Genomic DNA, 15,664 nt, shown 5'->3' with positions numbered 1-15,664 from the left:
TTCAAAGCCCTTGCGCCGGCGCAGCAAGTCCGCCGACGCCCACCTCCGTAGACATCCTCCTCCCCCTGAGCTCCGGCAGCCTAAGCCTTGCGCTTCTTCTGCGGGGGCTTCTCGTCGCCATTGTCAGCCTCCTCCATCTCCTCATCGTCGTCGGACTCAAAGTCCATGTCGCTCAGGGCGTCCTGCTCCTGCGCTTGGACTGTGCGGGCGGGCGTTAGCGGCGCAGCTCTCTCTCTCTATCTGTGGCCATGGGTCTACTCGTCATCCTCGTCCTCCCACTGGTCCTCCTCGCCGTGTTCCGTTCCGCCGCAGCTATCGCATTGTTCGGAGAAGAACTCACTGAAGTACTTGATGGCGCCCGGCCACAGGTCCTCGGCGATGCACACCGCCAGGTCGTCGGCCGTGGGGAAGATCTCCAATTCGTACTCGTCGTCGTCATCCTCCTCGTCCTCGTCCTCGTCCTCCTTGACCTCGACCTCCTTGCCCTCCTTGCGCGCCTTGCGCTTCTCCTGGGACGCCTTGGTAGCCTCGCGGCTCTCCTCGGCCGTGACGTAGCGGCCGCGGAAGCCGAAGAAGGAGAAGAAGCTGGCGCCGCCGATGCCCGTGTTCTCGAGCAGCTCGCGCAGCTTCTTCTTGGACTCGGTCTCCTCCTGCGCCTTGCCGGCCTTGTCGTCCTCGTAGATCTGCTTGACCAGCGCCAGCGCGCCGCCCGTCAGGTCCTTGTCGGCCGACTTCCACTTGATGTCGACGGGCTCCGAGACGAGGCCGGCCCAGCCGTCCTTGGACTCGCGCCACCAAAACTTCTTCTCCAGCTTCGTGTTCTCGAAGTGGTCGTTCTCGGAAAACTCAAACGTGATGGCGAGGCTGCGGGGGTCGCCCTCGGGCAGCTCGAAGCGCTCGACCGACAGCGACTTGAGGGCGCCCATCAGGAGCGCCGAGTCGGTGGGCTGGATGTACTCGTCAATCTCGGGCGGCGACTGCTCGAAAACGAGGGGCCAGAAGTTGGGGATCTGCGCCACAATCTTCTCGCGCTTGGCGTAGAGGTCCTTGGACAGCTTGGCCTGCTGGCGCACTGGAGATTGTGTCAGCTGTGAGCCGTCTTGATGATACGCCACCCGCAGGGATCGAGCATGTGGCTTCGCAGATGCGCGATGCCCCGGGGAAAAGGTGCTCTACTTACGCAGCTCCAGCTCAACATCCTCGAAATCCTCCTCGAGGTCCTCGAGCTGCTCGTACGAGACGGAAATGTCCAGGTCCTTGGCCGACATGATTGCGGTTTCGTGAATGATCGTGGGTGTGAGGTGAGAGGGTGCTTGTGCGAGTTTGCGGTGTGAGGTGTGAGGGGGAGAAGTTGGCGGGAGACGGACGGGGAAGATCTTTATAAGTCATGATGCCCGCGCCACTTGAGCTTGACAGCCGCTACGTGCCCAAAAACAAACAAAGAATTTTCCCGGCGCCCCAGTAAAATTTGCTAGAGGGTAGGCGGCCAGTCGCTATCGCCCAGGATCTACAGAACAGGGACCCTATTTTTTCCCTGCTCAGTGTGCTACGGCAGCGGCAAGGGAGCTTGCGAGAGCTGGGGCAGCCTGGAAGAGCGAAGGAAAATTATTTCTCTGCGGCACTTTTTGGTGGGGTTGATGTCATTGGATCCAGTAGGACCCCTGTTTTTTTCGCAGCTCTGTGGTGACTTTTTAGAGGGGCCCTTGGCGACTTGGGACCCCTCCCAGTGCCTGTTTGGGCAGCCCTTGGGGGCGGCGGCGGCGCAGGTTCCCGCTCGACCGCCACGCAGCTGAGGTCCGGGGGGTTTGGTCCCTAGGATTGGGCCGTGCGTTCCATGCCGTCGAGTGGCGGATGGATGGTTCCAGCGTGCTCTGACGAGATGGGGCGCATGACGGAATAGATTCTCATCAGGGGCTGATGCGGCGGGACGGCAGCGGCCGATGCTGGTGCACGCTGCAGCTCCAACCTTGGGTACCTAGGTAAGCTTGGTAAGGTAAAGGTAAAATGCAGCGTCCCACCAGGACGTTGTGCCCAGGCCGTTGACCGCACCCTCACGGCGGGGTCTGCACTGCAATGTGGCGTACGGTGCGGCGCATTCCAGCACCTCAATTCGCACGGAGGCGTGGCAATCTATTATGCGGTAGAGAGTAGGACTCCGTTTGCTTCTTTACAGTAATTGGGACCCCTGGCACACGGTGTTTGGAACGTCCAACTTCACGTCGAACGACTAGCAGCTGTGGTTCCATTCTCACCAGCGTTTGTTTACACTTCATAGAAATCCATCTCCCACCTCTGGCCCGCACACGCCCGGCGCACTAGGCTGCGGTCCTGACCGGCTGATTGCTACCGTTCGGACTCGTTGCCCGTTGCTGGGCTCGATAGCCAGGCAACCAGGCCCGGCTCTCCATGTCAGCGCTACACCCCACTGCTGGGACCGTCAGCGCCCCCTGAACAGCTCCCGATCCCGGCGAGTGTTGCCTTCGCAGCTGGCAGGCCCACCAGGCCCATCTGAACAGCTGTTGAAGACCCGCTCTTGGGCCCAGAGGGGTGTAAGGACCCCGCCACGACCCCGCGGCCGAAGTTGACAGCTCCCACCGGCGGACCGTCAGCCGACTCGACACTTGCACGACATCCAAGTGTCAAGATCACCACAGGTTGGGCTATAGCCTCACTTCCCCATTGGCAACGCACAGACTAGGTCGGAGGGCTGTTTGGAATATCGACGACGTTTCGAGTCCTCGAAGCTCGCATCTCGAGGTCAGTGTCCCAGCAGTCTCGACAATGATGCGGCGTCGCCTAGGAGATCCCCCCTTATGGCAGTGCAGCCACGGCTGTTCACACGCTCCCGTCACCTCTCGACCAGTCTGGCCGCGGTTACCGGGCACCATGGACTGAACAGCTCTGCTCACTGCTTCGCGTCACCTAGGAAACGCACACGCGTTCAGATCTACTGATCCGGGTCCCGTATAAATACCTCGAACAGCCCGCCCGTCTGTTCAGATTTTTCTCCTCCTTTACACCACCATCGACCCAAACACCTGTGCCTCCGACGCGTTCGCTCAACGAGCATCTCCAATCCCTTCTCGCGACACGCTCGATATCCTGCAAGACCGTGCGTCAGCACATCGCCCGTACCCCTATCTACACATTCCCGGCATATCACCTTTGCCCCGAGGCCTACCTCAGACTCCCAGCAAACATTTGCAACCGCCGAGACTCATTCGCCGCAGCCTTTTCAGAATCAGACCGAAAATCCTGCTTCGCAATGGTTCTCACCATCCGCAAGGTCCACCTCGAGGTGGCTGCCTTCTCGGCCGAGACCGCCCTCAAGGCCCAGACTCTCGGCGCCTCCCGCATCGAACTCAACGCTCGCGGTTCGTATGACGAAGGCGGCCTCACCCCCGCCCTCGAGGAGCTCAAGAAGCTTCGTGCCCACCCTCGCAAGCTCACGATCCCGGTTCACGTTATGATCCGTCCCCGTGGTCCGCCTGGCGGAGGAAAGCCCGACTTCATTTACTCGGCCAAGGAGCTCGCCGAGATGATCATTTCCATCTGCGAGTTCAAGAACAGCGGCCTGATGAACGCCGCCGACGGCGACCGTTTCGTCTTTGGCGCAATTCAGGAGTTCGACAACATTGACCCTCAGATGGACGGCGTTCGCCGCACCGAAGTCGACGAGACCATCTGCAAGGCCCTCGTCGAGACTGCCAAGCCCTTCGGCAGCGTCTTTCACCGCGCTTTTGACCCCATCGCTGCGACTCCCTACGCCGTTCGCCAGGCGGAGAAGCTCATTGATCTCGGATTCCAGTGTCTTCTCACCGCGGGCGACCACGTCGGCGGCTGTCTCTACCAGGACAACACCGATAAGATCGACAACATCTGCCGTCGCGTTGGAGAAAAGCTCCAGATCATTGCTGGAGGTGGCGTTCGCAAGGGTGGTCTCAAGAAAGCGGCCGAGCAGCTCGCCGTTTACGAGGAAAACGCCCTCTGGTTCCACACCGCCAGCATCCAGTACGGCCCCAAGGGAGAAGCCACCGAAGAGCTCGACACCACGGAGCTCATCGCCATGCTGAACATCCTGGGTCAGACCAAGCCGGCCTAGAAGGACCCGGCTGGTCACTGGCTCGCCCATCATGGTTCAGGTGTGCCTTACCACATCTGCTAAAGCACCTCCTCCTTCCCCTCGAGACAGGAACGTTGCAAGAACCCGCACCCTCGGCCGCTCAAGACATGACCTGTACTTTGCTCTCGCGCTGACTTTTGTTTCCTTCTTCTCCTTTGTTTTCAAAAAGGCCGCCTTCAACGCATCAACTCGTTCCCCGAGCGCGGCTCCGGCCTCTATGGCGAGCTGGGTTTCTCGGCCCGCCTCGTCCTCTTCGAGGACTACCTCGCCGTCGTTCCCGTTTCCGAACAGGAGCAGAGCCTCGTCCCACGATCCCCCTCCGTCAGCCTGTGCTCCAGCATGGGCCGCGACATTCCCCTCCAGCACCTGGACCGCCATGGCCGCCGCGCCTAGACAACTTTTCGAAGAGAGCACAAATCCGCCACAAACACGAAAGAAAAAAGACAGCTACAGATGTGAGTTCCCGTACCCCCCGACTCGCGCTCCGAGTTCTTTTGTCTGTTTCAACGTCTCTTCCGACCTGGATGGGAAACGTCCCCGACATGGGACAGGAGTGCACTCAGCTCCAAGTCTTCTTGGATTCGGCACTGGCGTAGGCGTTTGGTTGACATTGGCGTTCTTGCAAAGGCGGTTCTTTTCTTGGTGTTGTTTTGCGCGACCTTGTTCTCTGTTCGTCTAGGTCTCGCCCGATCGTTGCGCGTCTATAGCACACCAGATCGTGTGCCCCTTTCCCCTCCCCTTGACTTTATCCAGTTAATTTTCGATCCCTCTTGGGGAATTCGCCGGAGAGGCCGCATCGCCGCCATCGCCGCCGCCATCGCCGCCGCCACCGCCGTTCCAGCAGAAGCTCTTCTTGCCGGATGGGAAGTGGAGGGGAGAGAGAGAGAGAGAGAGAGAAATTTGGGTGGACAGTTTGTTTTTGGTGTTGCGGGTGAATTAACAACAAAACAAAAACCAAACGACCATCAGGACGGATCTTTTTCTGGTTTCTGCGCTTGCGAGCCTCCAGGATGGTGGATATTTTTCATTCTTGTGGTGTTTGGAGTTGTTTTTTCAAAGAAAAGTCAAGGGATTGGGGGGATGGGATTCTGATTTGCGCGACATGGGCTCCTGGTTTTTTCGTTTTTTTCTTGTTCTTTTTGGAGCGAGCGGACGAGGGTTGCACTTCAGGGTTCTTGCTTCTGTAACTATCTCCTCTGTGGGGGGTTGGGTTTCTACTACTACTACTACTAGCATGGAATGTGATGCTAGTCAAGGAGCGAGCCGTGAGCGTGCGTGCATGTTGTGGATTGGGTGATGGCAAGTGGATGTTGTGAAGATTGGTTACGTCTCGAGTGATGGGCGAGGAAGCCTGCTGTGGCAGGGTACAGCCTCACGGTGTGACAGCGGCAGGCATCTCTCTCTCCATGGCGCCCCAAGACTGTTGTTTCTCATTCTGTGTATGTATGTACGTACTGACTCTCTGTTCTACAGCATCTCGTCACCTCGTCTCATCATCATCATCGTCTCTACTGCTACACGCCACCTCTCTACTCGGAAACCCCAACGCTTCCAATTACGTATGTATATATGTATAAGAAAACACACCGAAACCCGCTCCTCTCAACGCCTCTGCCATTGCACACACCTCCCCTACACCCTCAACACGAGCGAAGGTTTCGCAACTTAATCCATCTACGCACTCTTGGTGGGCTTAGGCTTGCAGTCGCTCTCGTGCTCGCGCGCCAGGCCCAGGCAGCTGGCAATCTTGTAAAAGATGTCGACGTTGCTGAACGTGCCGCTGAAGGTGTCCTGGCAGGGGCCGAGGGCGTAGACGGGCACGTCGGTGAGGGAGTGCACGCCCTGGGCCTCGCTGGTGGGCAGGGTGCCGTTGATGACGATGCCCTTGGGCGCGTCGGCCGGGTTGACAAAGTACTCGCCGTTGGACTTGACGGCGGGCTCGCGCGGGCCCGACTTGTGCACCTTGTAGTCCTCGCGGCGGTCGGGCGCCGCGCCCACGCCGCCGGCGATGGCGTACCGCGGCTCCCAGTTGGTGGGGAAGTTGACGCCCGTGCCGTACTCGATGCCCTTGGCCTTGGTCGTGTACTGCGAGAGGCCAGACTTTTCGTACACGCCGATGGCGTTGCGCTTCTGGCGCTCGTCATCCTGCTTGGAGAGGTACTCGGTGTCGGCAGAGCCATAGACACTGGATAAAGCAAGCTGTCAGTCGTCGCGCTTCATCACACGGGAAGAGACCAGGAAGGTGGGCAAACTTACTCGAAGCCGTGGCCGTGGTCGGCAGTCACGATGACGAGAGTGTCCTCGAGGGCGTTGAGCTCCTTGAGCTTCTCAATGGTGGCGCGGACAGTGTCGTCGAGCTCGAGCAGGTCGCCGAGGGCGCGGTCGTAGTCGAGCGCATGCATCTGCTTGTCGACCGAGGCGGCCTCGGACATGAGGAAGAAGCCCTTGTCGCCACCGCGCTTGTGGAGAATGTCGACGGCCTTGAGGGTCATGTCCTTGAGGCCGGGGAGGTCGAGAGCGGGCTCCTTTCCACCCTTGGGGTCGTTCTTGAAGTTCTTGAGGTTGTCCGTGTAGACGTTGCGGTCCAGCCAGACGGGCATGGTGCTCTGGCAGAACATGCCCAGGGCGCGCTTGCTGTTGTCGGCCTTGAGGAGCGACGTCTTGTTGAGGGAGATGCTGTAGCCCTTCTTGGCGAACTCGGCGTAGTAGTCCTTGCCCTGGTAGGAGCCCTTGCCGGGGAAGAACTGCTCGGCACCGCCGCCGAAGAAGACGTCTGGGCCGTCCTGCTTGGTCCAGCTGTAGTTGGTCATGCCGTTGAGAGCCTGGTCGATCAAGGGCCCGTACTCCGAGCGACGACGGGTGTGGCCGGTCAGGGCAATGGGGGTGGCATCGGCCATGAAGGCAGTCGAAACGGCACCCCAGGCACCGCGCTGACAGATTGTTAGCTATGAGTCCGCGATGGGGACAGGGCTAGTCTTACGTGAATGCGGCGGAAGATCTCGACAATGGTCTCGACCTTGGGGTCATCGAAGGGGTCAGGGGACGAGTCGGCGTGAACACTGCGAATCGTCAGTCCAGTAACACGGTCCACGGAACGAAGTCGACTCACCCCATGGCGTTGACGGTACTCTTGTGGCCCGAGTACAGGGCAGAGGCCGAGTTGGCCGAGTCGGTGATGAAGCTGTCAATCGAGTGCGTCATCTGGTGGCCCAGGACGGGGAACTCGTCCATCTTCATCAGAGTCTGGTATTTGCCGTTGATGCTCTTGTGCCCCAGCAGGCGGGCGGCGGTGATCTGCACAAGGTCAGCGTCAAGCTCCGTGTCAGGGACGACATCGGCACGGAACACGCACCATGTTGGTAGTCATGCCATCGCCAATGAAGAAGATGACGTTCTTGGCCTTGCGCTTCTTCTGGAGAGGACGGACGGTCCACTCGGCGGTCGTCTTCTCGCCGCCATAGTACTCGAGGGTGACGGTGTACTTGCCGGGCTCGTTGAGGGAGAGCTTGCGGTAGGCCTTGGACGCCACGTTGACGACCGAGGGCGTCTTCTTGTCCTCGGCGAAGAGGTCCTCGTACCACTTGAACGACCACTTCTCAAGCTTGGGCTCCTGGATACCGAACGCCTTGGCAAAGTCCTTGGGCTTCTCGCCACCCTTGGCGATGGTGACCTTGAACTTCTCGTCGGGCTTGCCGTCGTGGGCGGCCTCGGAGCCGTTGACGGGCGCGTGGACCTCGACGCGCAGGTCGAAGAGCTGGCCGGGGAGGAAGTCGCTCTGGTCCGGGGGCAGGACGCAGCCCAGCGTGGGGCATGTTCCCAGGCGCTGGTAGGTCTGCGCCGAGACGCCCGAGAGCGAGGCCACCGCGGCCAGGGCGGCGGCGGCGACGTTGAGCTTGGCGAGCATCTTGAATGCTGCTGCTACCGTATGCCAATTGGTGTCACGGAAGACGAAGCTAATCGACCCTGAGTGATGCGACACACAGGAAGACACGAGCGCGGCTCACGACCAGAGAAGGAGGAGAGCTCTCGGGTCGCGAGGGGCGGCCATGTCTTTTTAAGAGCGGCAGGGGAGCGACGGGTCCGCGCGCAGAACACAGCAGGAAGGCAGGGGGAAAAGGGACGATCACACCCGGGTTCGCGTACATACGAGCAACGACGCACGTTGCACCCCGAGACGAGGGTCGGAATCAGCCGAATGGACGACACGCGGCGGGACGCCGGACAGATGCCCACGTTTGGCCGGCCATGGGTGTCGTCGGCGGCGCGAATCAGGCGCAGGCAGCCGAGCCGTTCGCGAGGCTCCGTTGCGCGGGCAGCGAGTCCTGACCCTCCCATCGGTTCCCGTCGAGGCGGGACGCGATGTCACGGTGAGCCCTTCATCGCCAGGGACAGGAGCACGTGCCGCGCCGCCGAGCAGTTGAGCTTGTTCGCCGGCGGGCGGGGGGGTGTGGGCGAGAGGACGGTCCCGCGCCGGGCAGGCACTATGCACCACACATGCAGGCTCGCTGGACAATGGCTGCACCAAGACATTGGCGAGCGTGCAGTGGTGATGATGGATGTAATAAACGAGGAAAGGACGGGGATGGGATGGAAGTGGAGAGTGGAGACGGAGGACGACCAAGGTGGGCTGCGGCCAACGGGCGGCAGGGGCAGGGGCAGGCACCGCTACAGGGGGTCCCTCCACCATCGGAGGCCTAGAGCATGAGCTTATGCCGGTTAGAGCGCCGCCACGGGGGGCCTACGATCGCCCCGTGGGCACATGTCGGCGCCCCATTGGGTGGCGTTTGCTGCCGTTGCCAACCCTCTATTCAAGCTACACTTCAAGCTTGAAGCAAAAGTTCGGCCACGACCCGGGACTGACAATCTCGCTGGTCCACAACGTGTACCTTATTACGGTACTGCGCTGCAAGGCTCTGCAGTCTCATGTGCTGCTGAATGAAGCTTTTGCGACGGGTCAGGGAAAGGTGGATGGGGAGCGACTCTGCCAATTGTCACGGGTATAGCACGTTTACCTTGGCATATTGGGATTCGAATTTCTAGGTTTTCGTCGCTCGTTTTTCACAGACAAATGCCTTGGCATAATACCTCGTGGGCTCCTCGGCGGGCTTTCATCGGCTCGTCCACTGGGTTGCCAGTTGTGTGAGAGTGATATAGCACCCCGGCAAGCTTCCCAATCCCACACCGAGCTACAACTCCTCAGAGCCGAGCCCCCAACACAGTCGATAGTCGCACAACGTCAAGCACCAGGTGAGGTACTAGTATCACAAGTCCACCCAGACCACAGACGTTTATCCCGCATACCTTGGCCTCTCGCATGCATCATTACCGCCTCGTCTTTATCCCCATCTTGGCAGTACCTTGTCTCGCCAGAGCACGCGGGGCACAGACGCCCCAACCGGCTTGCTCCTCGCACCCCCCGTGGTCCGCGCGGCAAAAGGTGCATCTTGACGCGGTTACATGCATTTCGTGCACGTTCATCGCGCATCCGGATAATGATCTACGTCAGCCCTAGTGTGTGTCACTCGCACGTGTGTGCCCGCGACCCAGCCCGTTCTGGCACCGCGCATACCATACGTGTACATGCTCTCCGAGTGTCGCATAGAATGTGTAATCTATTCTACGGAAGCCCATTTACTACAGGCTCAATGCTTCCGTTCGTAGCCTTTGCATCAAGGTCCTTCCAGCTGGGCTTGTTTCGCTTCTCCTGCCCAGCCTCACTCTTGAAGTGATAGCCGCGCGCCCGAGGTCGCTCACCCGCTCCCTCCGGGAGTTCCGGCTCGTACGCCGCGAGAAACAGCTTCCTGTCTTCTTCAAAAGCAGCTGCTCCGTTGGCAAGAGATTGGCGAACGCCAGCGAAGAACTCCTGGACGACATGGTGGTTGTGGACTTGGAGCAAGTTCCAACCCAGCATTTCCTTGGCATTAAGCAGGTGATGCAGGTACGCGCGATGATGATGCGTGCAGGTGTAGCACTTGCAGCCGTCGGCCAGGGGCGTCACTGACGTGGCGTGCTCTGGAGACCACATGTCTACCCCCATCGGGAGAAGATCGTTGGGGTTCGCACTTGGTGGCGGAAAGGCAAACGTGAGGGCGATTCCAGAATCCGAGACCGTATTTATGAACGGCACCGTGACAATGTCGACGCCGAGTGAAATCTGCCGCAGTATATCGTGTGGTGTCTTTGGCGGATCGAGCGAAAGCTTGGGCAGAGACGCAAAGGGCTGGTAGCAGGTGAGCTCTGGCAAGAGGGCGACGTTGTATACCGCCAACCCGGACAGCGAGTCCGTCACGTCCTCGGCAAGGTGCCTGAGGTAGTCCCACTGGATCGGGTGCTCAACCGGGAGAACCGGCGCGAACAGAGACACCCCCAAGGCGTCTAGTTTGTCGCGACCAGGGCCAAAGTGCTGCAGCAGCTCGTCCAGCCACTCCTCGGTGCGCTCCACCATTTTGAAGAGCTTCTTGGAGTTGGGCGTGGGGCTCGTATGCAGCGCATCGGCCAGGGGAATAGCCACATCCGGCCGCAGCGCCTCAATGGCTGCAGCGTACTGTGGTATTGTGACGCTGGAGAAGCCCGTGGATGTGAAGAGGGTGACGGACTTGGCGTTGTTGCCCATCGGCGTCGTCACTGGCGGACAGCGCCTCGCGCCCATTATCGTCGTCCTATCTGAGGGCATGGCCGTAAAGCTGTGCAGCCTACTCGCTTCACCGGCTGGGGTCTTGTATATCGGGGGTTCCTTCTTCTCCACAACTGGTCATGGCCGCCGTTAGGTTCATGCTAACCCGGGGCGTGGCATCTCACTCACAGTCTTCCAGGGCCATGTACGTGGCATCTACAGACGTATGCTTTCCAACATTGTCAGGGGTAAGATGAGGAATGGCGCCCCGTGAGGTGACGGCTGTGAAGTTTGGCGTGTCAATGACGCGTCTGCCAGCAAAGGCGATGCGGCCGAGGCGTGCGGTGCAGGCATCGGCGGCAGCTGAGCCGAGGATCTCAAAGACTCTGCGAGCGGCCATGACGTGGGGATCTTGGGGGCCAGCGTCCGTCATGTTGGCATGGCTGAGCGTCTGAGTGAACCGGTTGTGAGTTGCGCGGTATCGAGCGTCTGAGATGCCAGCTTCAGCAGAGAAGGGGCTGCCTTGGCACGGGGACAGCAGGCGTCTCTCTGCCAGTCCTCTTGAATCTTGAGAATGTGGCTGAAGGGCTCGAAATAGGGTCCAATTGCCAGAACGGCTACGGAAGTGCTTGCCGTTGTATGCGAACTGTCGTCGATCCCAGCCGGGCCCTATGCTGTGGCACCTCGTGAGAAATTCGGTGTCAGTGTGCCTGAGTCGTGATGGTTGCCCACAGAACGCCATCGGCGGCAGTGTGCCCCAGATGGCAGACGTTGGCGGGCGCTGCCGATGTTCAGCCGGTGGACCCTGAATCGCGGCCTTGGCTGCCCGTGGGCTGAGACACCTGCCACTGGGCTCTCTGCAGTGCCGCAACCGACCAGCAAACCCCCCTGTAGTTCGCCCGCAACCTCCACTGAGCCCGCCGCCAATGGCCAATGGCAGTCGGGCCGCAGCCAACGTTGGCGTATTCGATGCCCGGGACGCTCGGCGGAAGGAGGCTTCCATTGATTGACTTTGTGTTCCTGCCACCGGACGCGTAAGGCTCCATTGTCTTTTCTTTTGAGCAACGCAACACCACATGATCTCCAGGCCACGCATCTCCCTCCTCTTCTCTCTCCCCATCGCCGCGCAGCCGTCGACGAACGCTCGCCATCGCATCGCCTTCGACCCCGACCTGCTTGCTCCTGCAGTTGGCCCTCCCCGGCAGGCGCTACATCCGTCTGGTTCACGCAACGAGCGTCTGACCCACCCGCCGTGCGGTTGCCGCCGACCTAGCGCTGATCTGTCATACATTCTCGCCCAGAGTCCGCGCAAGCGTCCGAGTCCGCGGCCGGCTCGTATTGCGGTGTTGGCATCCGCCTCCTCTTCTGCCCTGTTTAGCACCGTCCGTCAGACACCATGGTCGATCGCCATGACGGTGCAATTGACGGCGACAGCGGCGACGAGGACCAGCCTCTCATGACTGAATCGGAACGACGCCAAGCCACAGGCGGCACGGACGGGGATATCGATAACGGGATCCATGTCGGCGGCGGAGCTTCGCGCGGGCGCGGACCTGCCAATGCCCAGGATGCCCCGACCGTGAGCCATCCCGACGACCGCCATCACCCCGACGCGCCCCTCGACAGCGACAACACTCTCCACGTCGAGGACGACGACAGCGATCCCCCGACGCCGCGCTTCGTGCAAGACGAACATGCCTGGAAGCGCTGGAAGTGGGTGCCATATCCCGTCCGCCGCCTCATCCGGGCCGTTCGCAAGTGGTCCAAGGGCCCGCCCAACGCCCAGCCATATCGCATCAAACCCTTGTTCCCGGTCGTGCAAGAGTATCCGCTGTGGCTCGTCGAGCGCTTTCTGCCCCGACGCAAACAACGCGCCTGGCTGCTCTTCTTCTTCTTCTCGATATGGCTGATTGCCTTCGTCCTGGTCAAGCGCAAGGAGACCATCGTCAGCGAAATCGCTGGATGGGGTGCGCCGCAGGCCATCGGATGCGGCACCTCGTATTGGGACGCCGGAAACGAGTGTGGCATCGATGGCAGCCAGTGCCGGCCTTTTGCTGACAGCGGATTCGCATTTCGCTGCCCTGCGAGCTGTGACAAGTACCTGGTTCTCAACCCGCGCGCCGTGGGAGACCAGGAGGTCATATATCAGCCTCTCGTCGTCGGCGGGCCGTCCAACGACGTGCACCCCGAACTCGCCACGTACCGTGGCGATTCCTTCATCTGCGGCTCGGCCATCCACGCGGGTCTCATCACCAACAAGAAAGGCGGCTGCGGCGTCGTGCAGCTCGTGGGCCGGCAGCAAGACTTTGTCGCCTCGCAGCGCAACGGCTTCACGAGCGTCGGCTTCGACTCGTACTTTCCGCTGTCATTTCAATTCCTGCCTGGAGTTGACTGCTCATCCAGCGATACCCGGTGGTCGCTCTTCGGCATCTCACTGACCTTCACCATTGTGCTATCACTGTTCACGGCCTCGCCAGCGCTCTTCTTCTTTCCCGTCTTTACCGGGATATTCTGGACCGTCGGCATGGCGCTGGATCCGCCGACGGCTAAGACCGTTACCGCGCTCTTCTCGAACGTGCTGGGCAAGTTTATCCCTGCCGCATTCACGTCATGGGTTATTTTCGACAAGATGGGCGTACGCCGCACGCTCACGGGGTTGACAGCCCAGGTCGAAAAGACGGTCCTGTGGCTGGGAGGCTGCTGGGTCGGCGCAATGACAAACTACACACTCGACTTCATCCCGATCCAGCGACTCACTGCGCATGATCTGAACCAGCAGCCGGGCGCCAAGGCAGCGTTGGCCATCATCATCATTCTCCTCGTCGTCATTGTTGCGTTCCAGGTGTGGTTTTTCCGCATGGAAGCACGGTTCCGAAAGTACATCAAGCTTTACCTGGTATTCTTGCTCGGCATCGTCATATCTCTCTTGCTGCCGGGGCTCAATCTGCGCATCCACCACTTCGTGCTTGCGCTGTTGTTGCTGCCCGGAACCAGCATGCAGATGCGGCCCTCGCTCTTGTATCAGGGCCTCCTCGTTGGGCTGTTTATCAACGGCATCGCACGCTGGGGCTTTGGCCCGTTTTTGGAAACAGATGCGGCGCTGCAGGGCGACGCGCAAAAGGGCACGCTGCTTCCGACCGTTCACGACCCGATCATTCACCTTAGCAACAACACTGCGGCGCTCTCCAACATTACTTTCAGCTGGGAGGTGCCCGAAGCGAAGCGGTACGATGGCATCAGCGTTCTTGTCAACGACGTGGAGCGCTTCCGCTCCTACTTTGGCGACGAGGACGAGAAGAAGGAATTCGTCTGGTCCCGGAATAGCACGCTAGACCTGCCCGAGTATTTCCGGTTCGCACTCATGAGCGGCAGCGATAGCGGCGACTATACAAAGGCCGGGACGTGGACGGCGGGCGGCGACTGGAAGAAGATGCAGCCCGGGCCGTCTCGCGTGAAGGCTCGGAGTGCTATAGAGGGGGAGGGCAGGCTGCGGCGATGAGTTGACGACTGATGCCTGCGAGGTTACCTAGAAGTTTCTGTGTCTTTTGGAATATCACATGAGAAGTGAATCTTTATGCGGGGCCGTACTAAGTATGGTAGAGCTGCTCGTGACTTTGATGTCTTGTACTTCGTACGAAGTAACTGGATCTCACTGGGCCTGGGTGTACGAAGTGCCGGTCCCACATCTCCACCTCGAAGCTGTCTCATCGCCAACGTCACGCTTGCATCCCACGTTATTCGAACCCTCCTCACAACGACTTTACTTTTTCATCCGGTGTAGACATTGACAGCCCGCCCTTTAATCTGATTGCAATTGCCAGGCCGGGTTTTTGATCCATACTCTACTGCTCAATCGATCGCACACAGTCCACGACCCACAACACGGCATCGCGCAACCACCAACGTACGCATCTTCCGACAACTCAGCCCATCCAGCACGACTTCCACCTGGGGTGAAAGGCCGCAAAGCCAAGAAATCACAGACTATAGGCCACAGAGACCGCAGCCGCAGCCGCAGCTGCAGCAACCACCGCCGCCAATGCCGCCGCGGATACCCACCGAGGCCGACTTCGCGCCCCTCGCGGCGACGCTCCCCCACGCGCTGCACTTCCCCTCGCCGCGCGAGTCCACCACCGCCATCCTCGTGCTCTTCCACGGCCTGGGCGACTCCGAGGCCCCCTTCGCGTCCTTTGCCCGCAGCGTCAACCTCCCCGGCGTGCTGGCGATTTCCGTCCGCGGCACGGCCGTCCTGCCGGCGAGCCTGCTGTCGGATGATATCGACTCTGGCGGCGGCGCTGTGACGCAAGGAGCAGCGTCAGGAGCAGGTGGACACTTCCACTGGGGCGACGACCTGTCCATCGACCCCGCGACGGGCGACATCGACGCCGATCCGGGGTTCACGCGCGCGACGCGCCTCGTCATGGAGGGCCTCGTGCGCGGCGTCCTCATCGACAAGTGCGGATGGGAGCTCTCCGACGTGCTACTCTTCGGCTTCGGCCAGGGCGGGTCCTTTGCCCTAGCGCTGGCCGCCTCGCTGGCCAAGGAGAACCAGGTCGTCGACGTGACCACCACCACCGCCACCACCGCGGGCACCGACGACAACGGCGGAGGGGTGGACAGGAGCAGCTTCAAGGGCGTCGTGTCCATCGGCGGGCCGCTGCCGCCCTCATCGGTGAGCACGCGTTCCGCACGGGAAAAGTGTCGCACCATCGCGCTGGTGTGCCAGCTGGACGGCGAGCAGAGCGACTACGTGCGGCGCGAGTTCCGGGACGTGCGGGTCGTGCGCTGGCGGAGGGGGGACGTCGCCATGCCGAGGGACAGGGAGGAGATGCTGCCCATTATGAAGTTCTTTGCGGAGAGGCTACGGAGCGGGTGGTAGGCAGGCAGGCACGCAGGCAAGGTGCCGCGCGAGGCTTTTCGCGTGGAAG

At 60.6% G+C, this 15,664-nt stretch overlaps 6 protein-coding genes across 6 annotated transcripts; 3 read left to right on the top strand and 3 right to left on the bottom strand.

Moving 5' to 3' along the window:
- Window positions 1-80: 80 nt before the first annotated feature.
- On the bottom strand, window positions 81-1,268 carry PLICBS_008665 (uncharacterized protein; the record flags this gene model as incomplete). Its single annotated transcript, XM_018324877.1, has 3 exons — window positions 81-199; window positions 341-1,072; window positions 1,181-1,268. 3 exons carry the CDS (start codon window positions 1,266-1,268, stop codon window positions 81-83), a joined length of 939 nt encoding a protein of 312 aa, XP_018176271.1.
- Window positions 1,269-3,265: 1,997 nt separating this feature from the next.
- Window positions 3,266-4,516, top strand: PLICBS_008664 (uncharacterized protein; the record flags this gene model as incomplete). Its single annotated transcript, XM_018324879.2, has 2 exons — window positions 3,266-4,082; window positions 4,293-4,516. 2 exons carry the CDS (start codon window positions 3,266-3,268, stop codon window positions 4,514-4,516), a joined length of 1,041 nt encoding a protein of 346 aa, XP_018176273.2.
- A 1,281-nt stretch (window positions 4,517-5,797) lies between these two features.
- On the bottom strand, window positions 5,798-8,027 carry PLICBS_008663 (uncharacterized protein; the record flags this gene model as incomplete). The annotated part of the gene is made up of 5 exons (XM_018324880.2): window positions 5,798-6,308; window positions 6,380-7,053; window positions 7,104-7,182; window positions 7,233-7,417; window positions 7,476-8,027. The coding sequence occupies 5 exons, from the start codon at window positions 8,025-8,027 to the stop codon at window positions 5,798-5,800; spliced, it is 2,001 nt and encodes a 666-aa protein (XP_018176274.1).
- A 1,713-nt stretch (window positions 8,028-9,740) lies between these two features.
- On the bottom strand, window positions 9,741-11,169 carry PLICBS_008662 (uncharacterized protein; the record flags this gene model as incomplete). The annotated part of the gene is made up of 2 exons (XM_018324881.2): window positions 9,741-10,870; window positions 10,926-11,169. The coding sequence occupies 2 exons, from the start codon at window positions 11,167-11,169 to the stop codon at window positions 9,741-9,743; spliced, it is 1,374 nt and encodes a 457-aa protein (XP_018176275.2).
- A 963-nt stretch (window positions 11,170-12,132) lies between these two features.
- PLICBS_008661 (uncharacterized protein) lies at window positions 12,133-14,235 on the top strand (the record flags this gene model as incomplete). Its single annotated transcript, XM_018324882.2, has 1 exon — window positions 12,133-14,235. One exon carries the CDS (start codon window positions 12,133-12,135, stop codon window positions 14,233-14,235), a length of 2,103 nt encoding a protein of 700 aa, XP_018176276.1.
- Window positions 14,236-14,775: 540 nt separating this feature from the next.
- Window positions 14,776-15,615, top strand: PLICBS_008660 (uncharacterized protein; the record flags this gene model as incomplete). The annotated part of the gene is made up of 1 exon (XM_018324883.2): window positions 14,776-15,615. One exon carries the CDS (start codon window positions 14,776-14,778, stop codon window positions 15,613-15,615), a length of 840 nt encoding a protein of 279 aa, XP_018176277.2.
- Between the last annotated feature and the right edge of the window lie 49 nt (window positions 15,616-15,664).

This window comes from Purpureocillium lilacinum (genome assembly GCF_023168085.1).
Source record: "Purpureocillium lilacinum CBS 284.36 DNA, scaffold_6, whole genome shotgun sequence".
Taxonomy (NCBI): Eukaryota; Fungi; Ascomycota; class Sordariomycetes; order Hypocreales; family Ophiocordycipitaceae; genus Purpureocillium; species Purpureocillium lilacinum.
The sequence above is the reverse complement of the archived record's forward strand: the minus strand, read 5'-3'. Positions and strand labels throughout refer to the sequence as shown.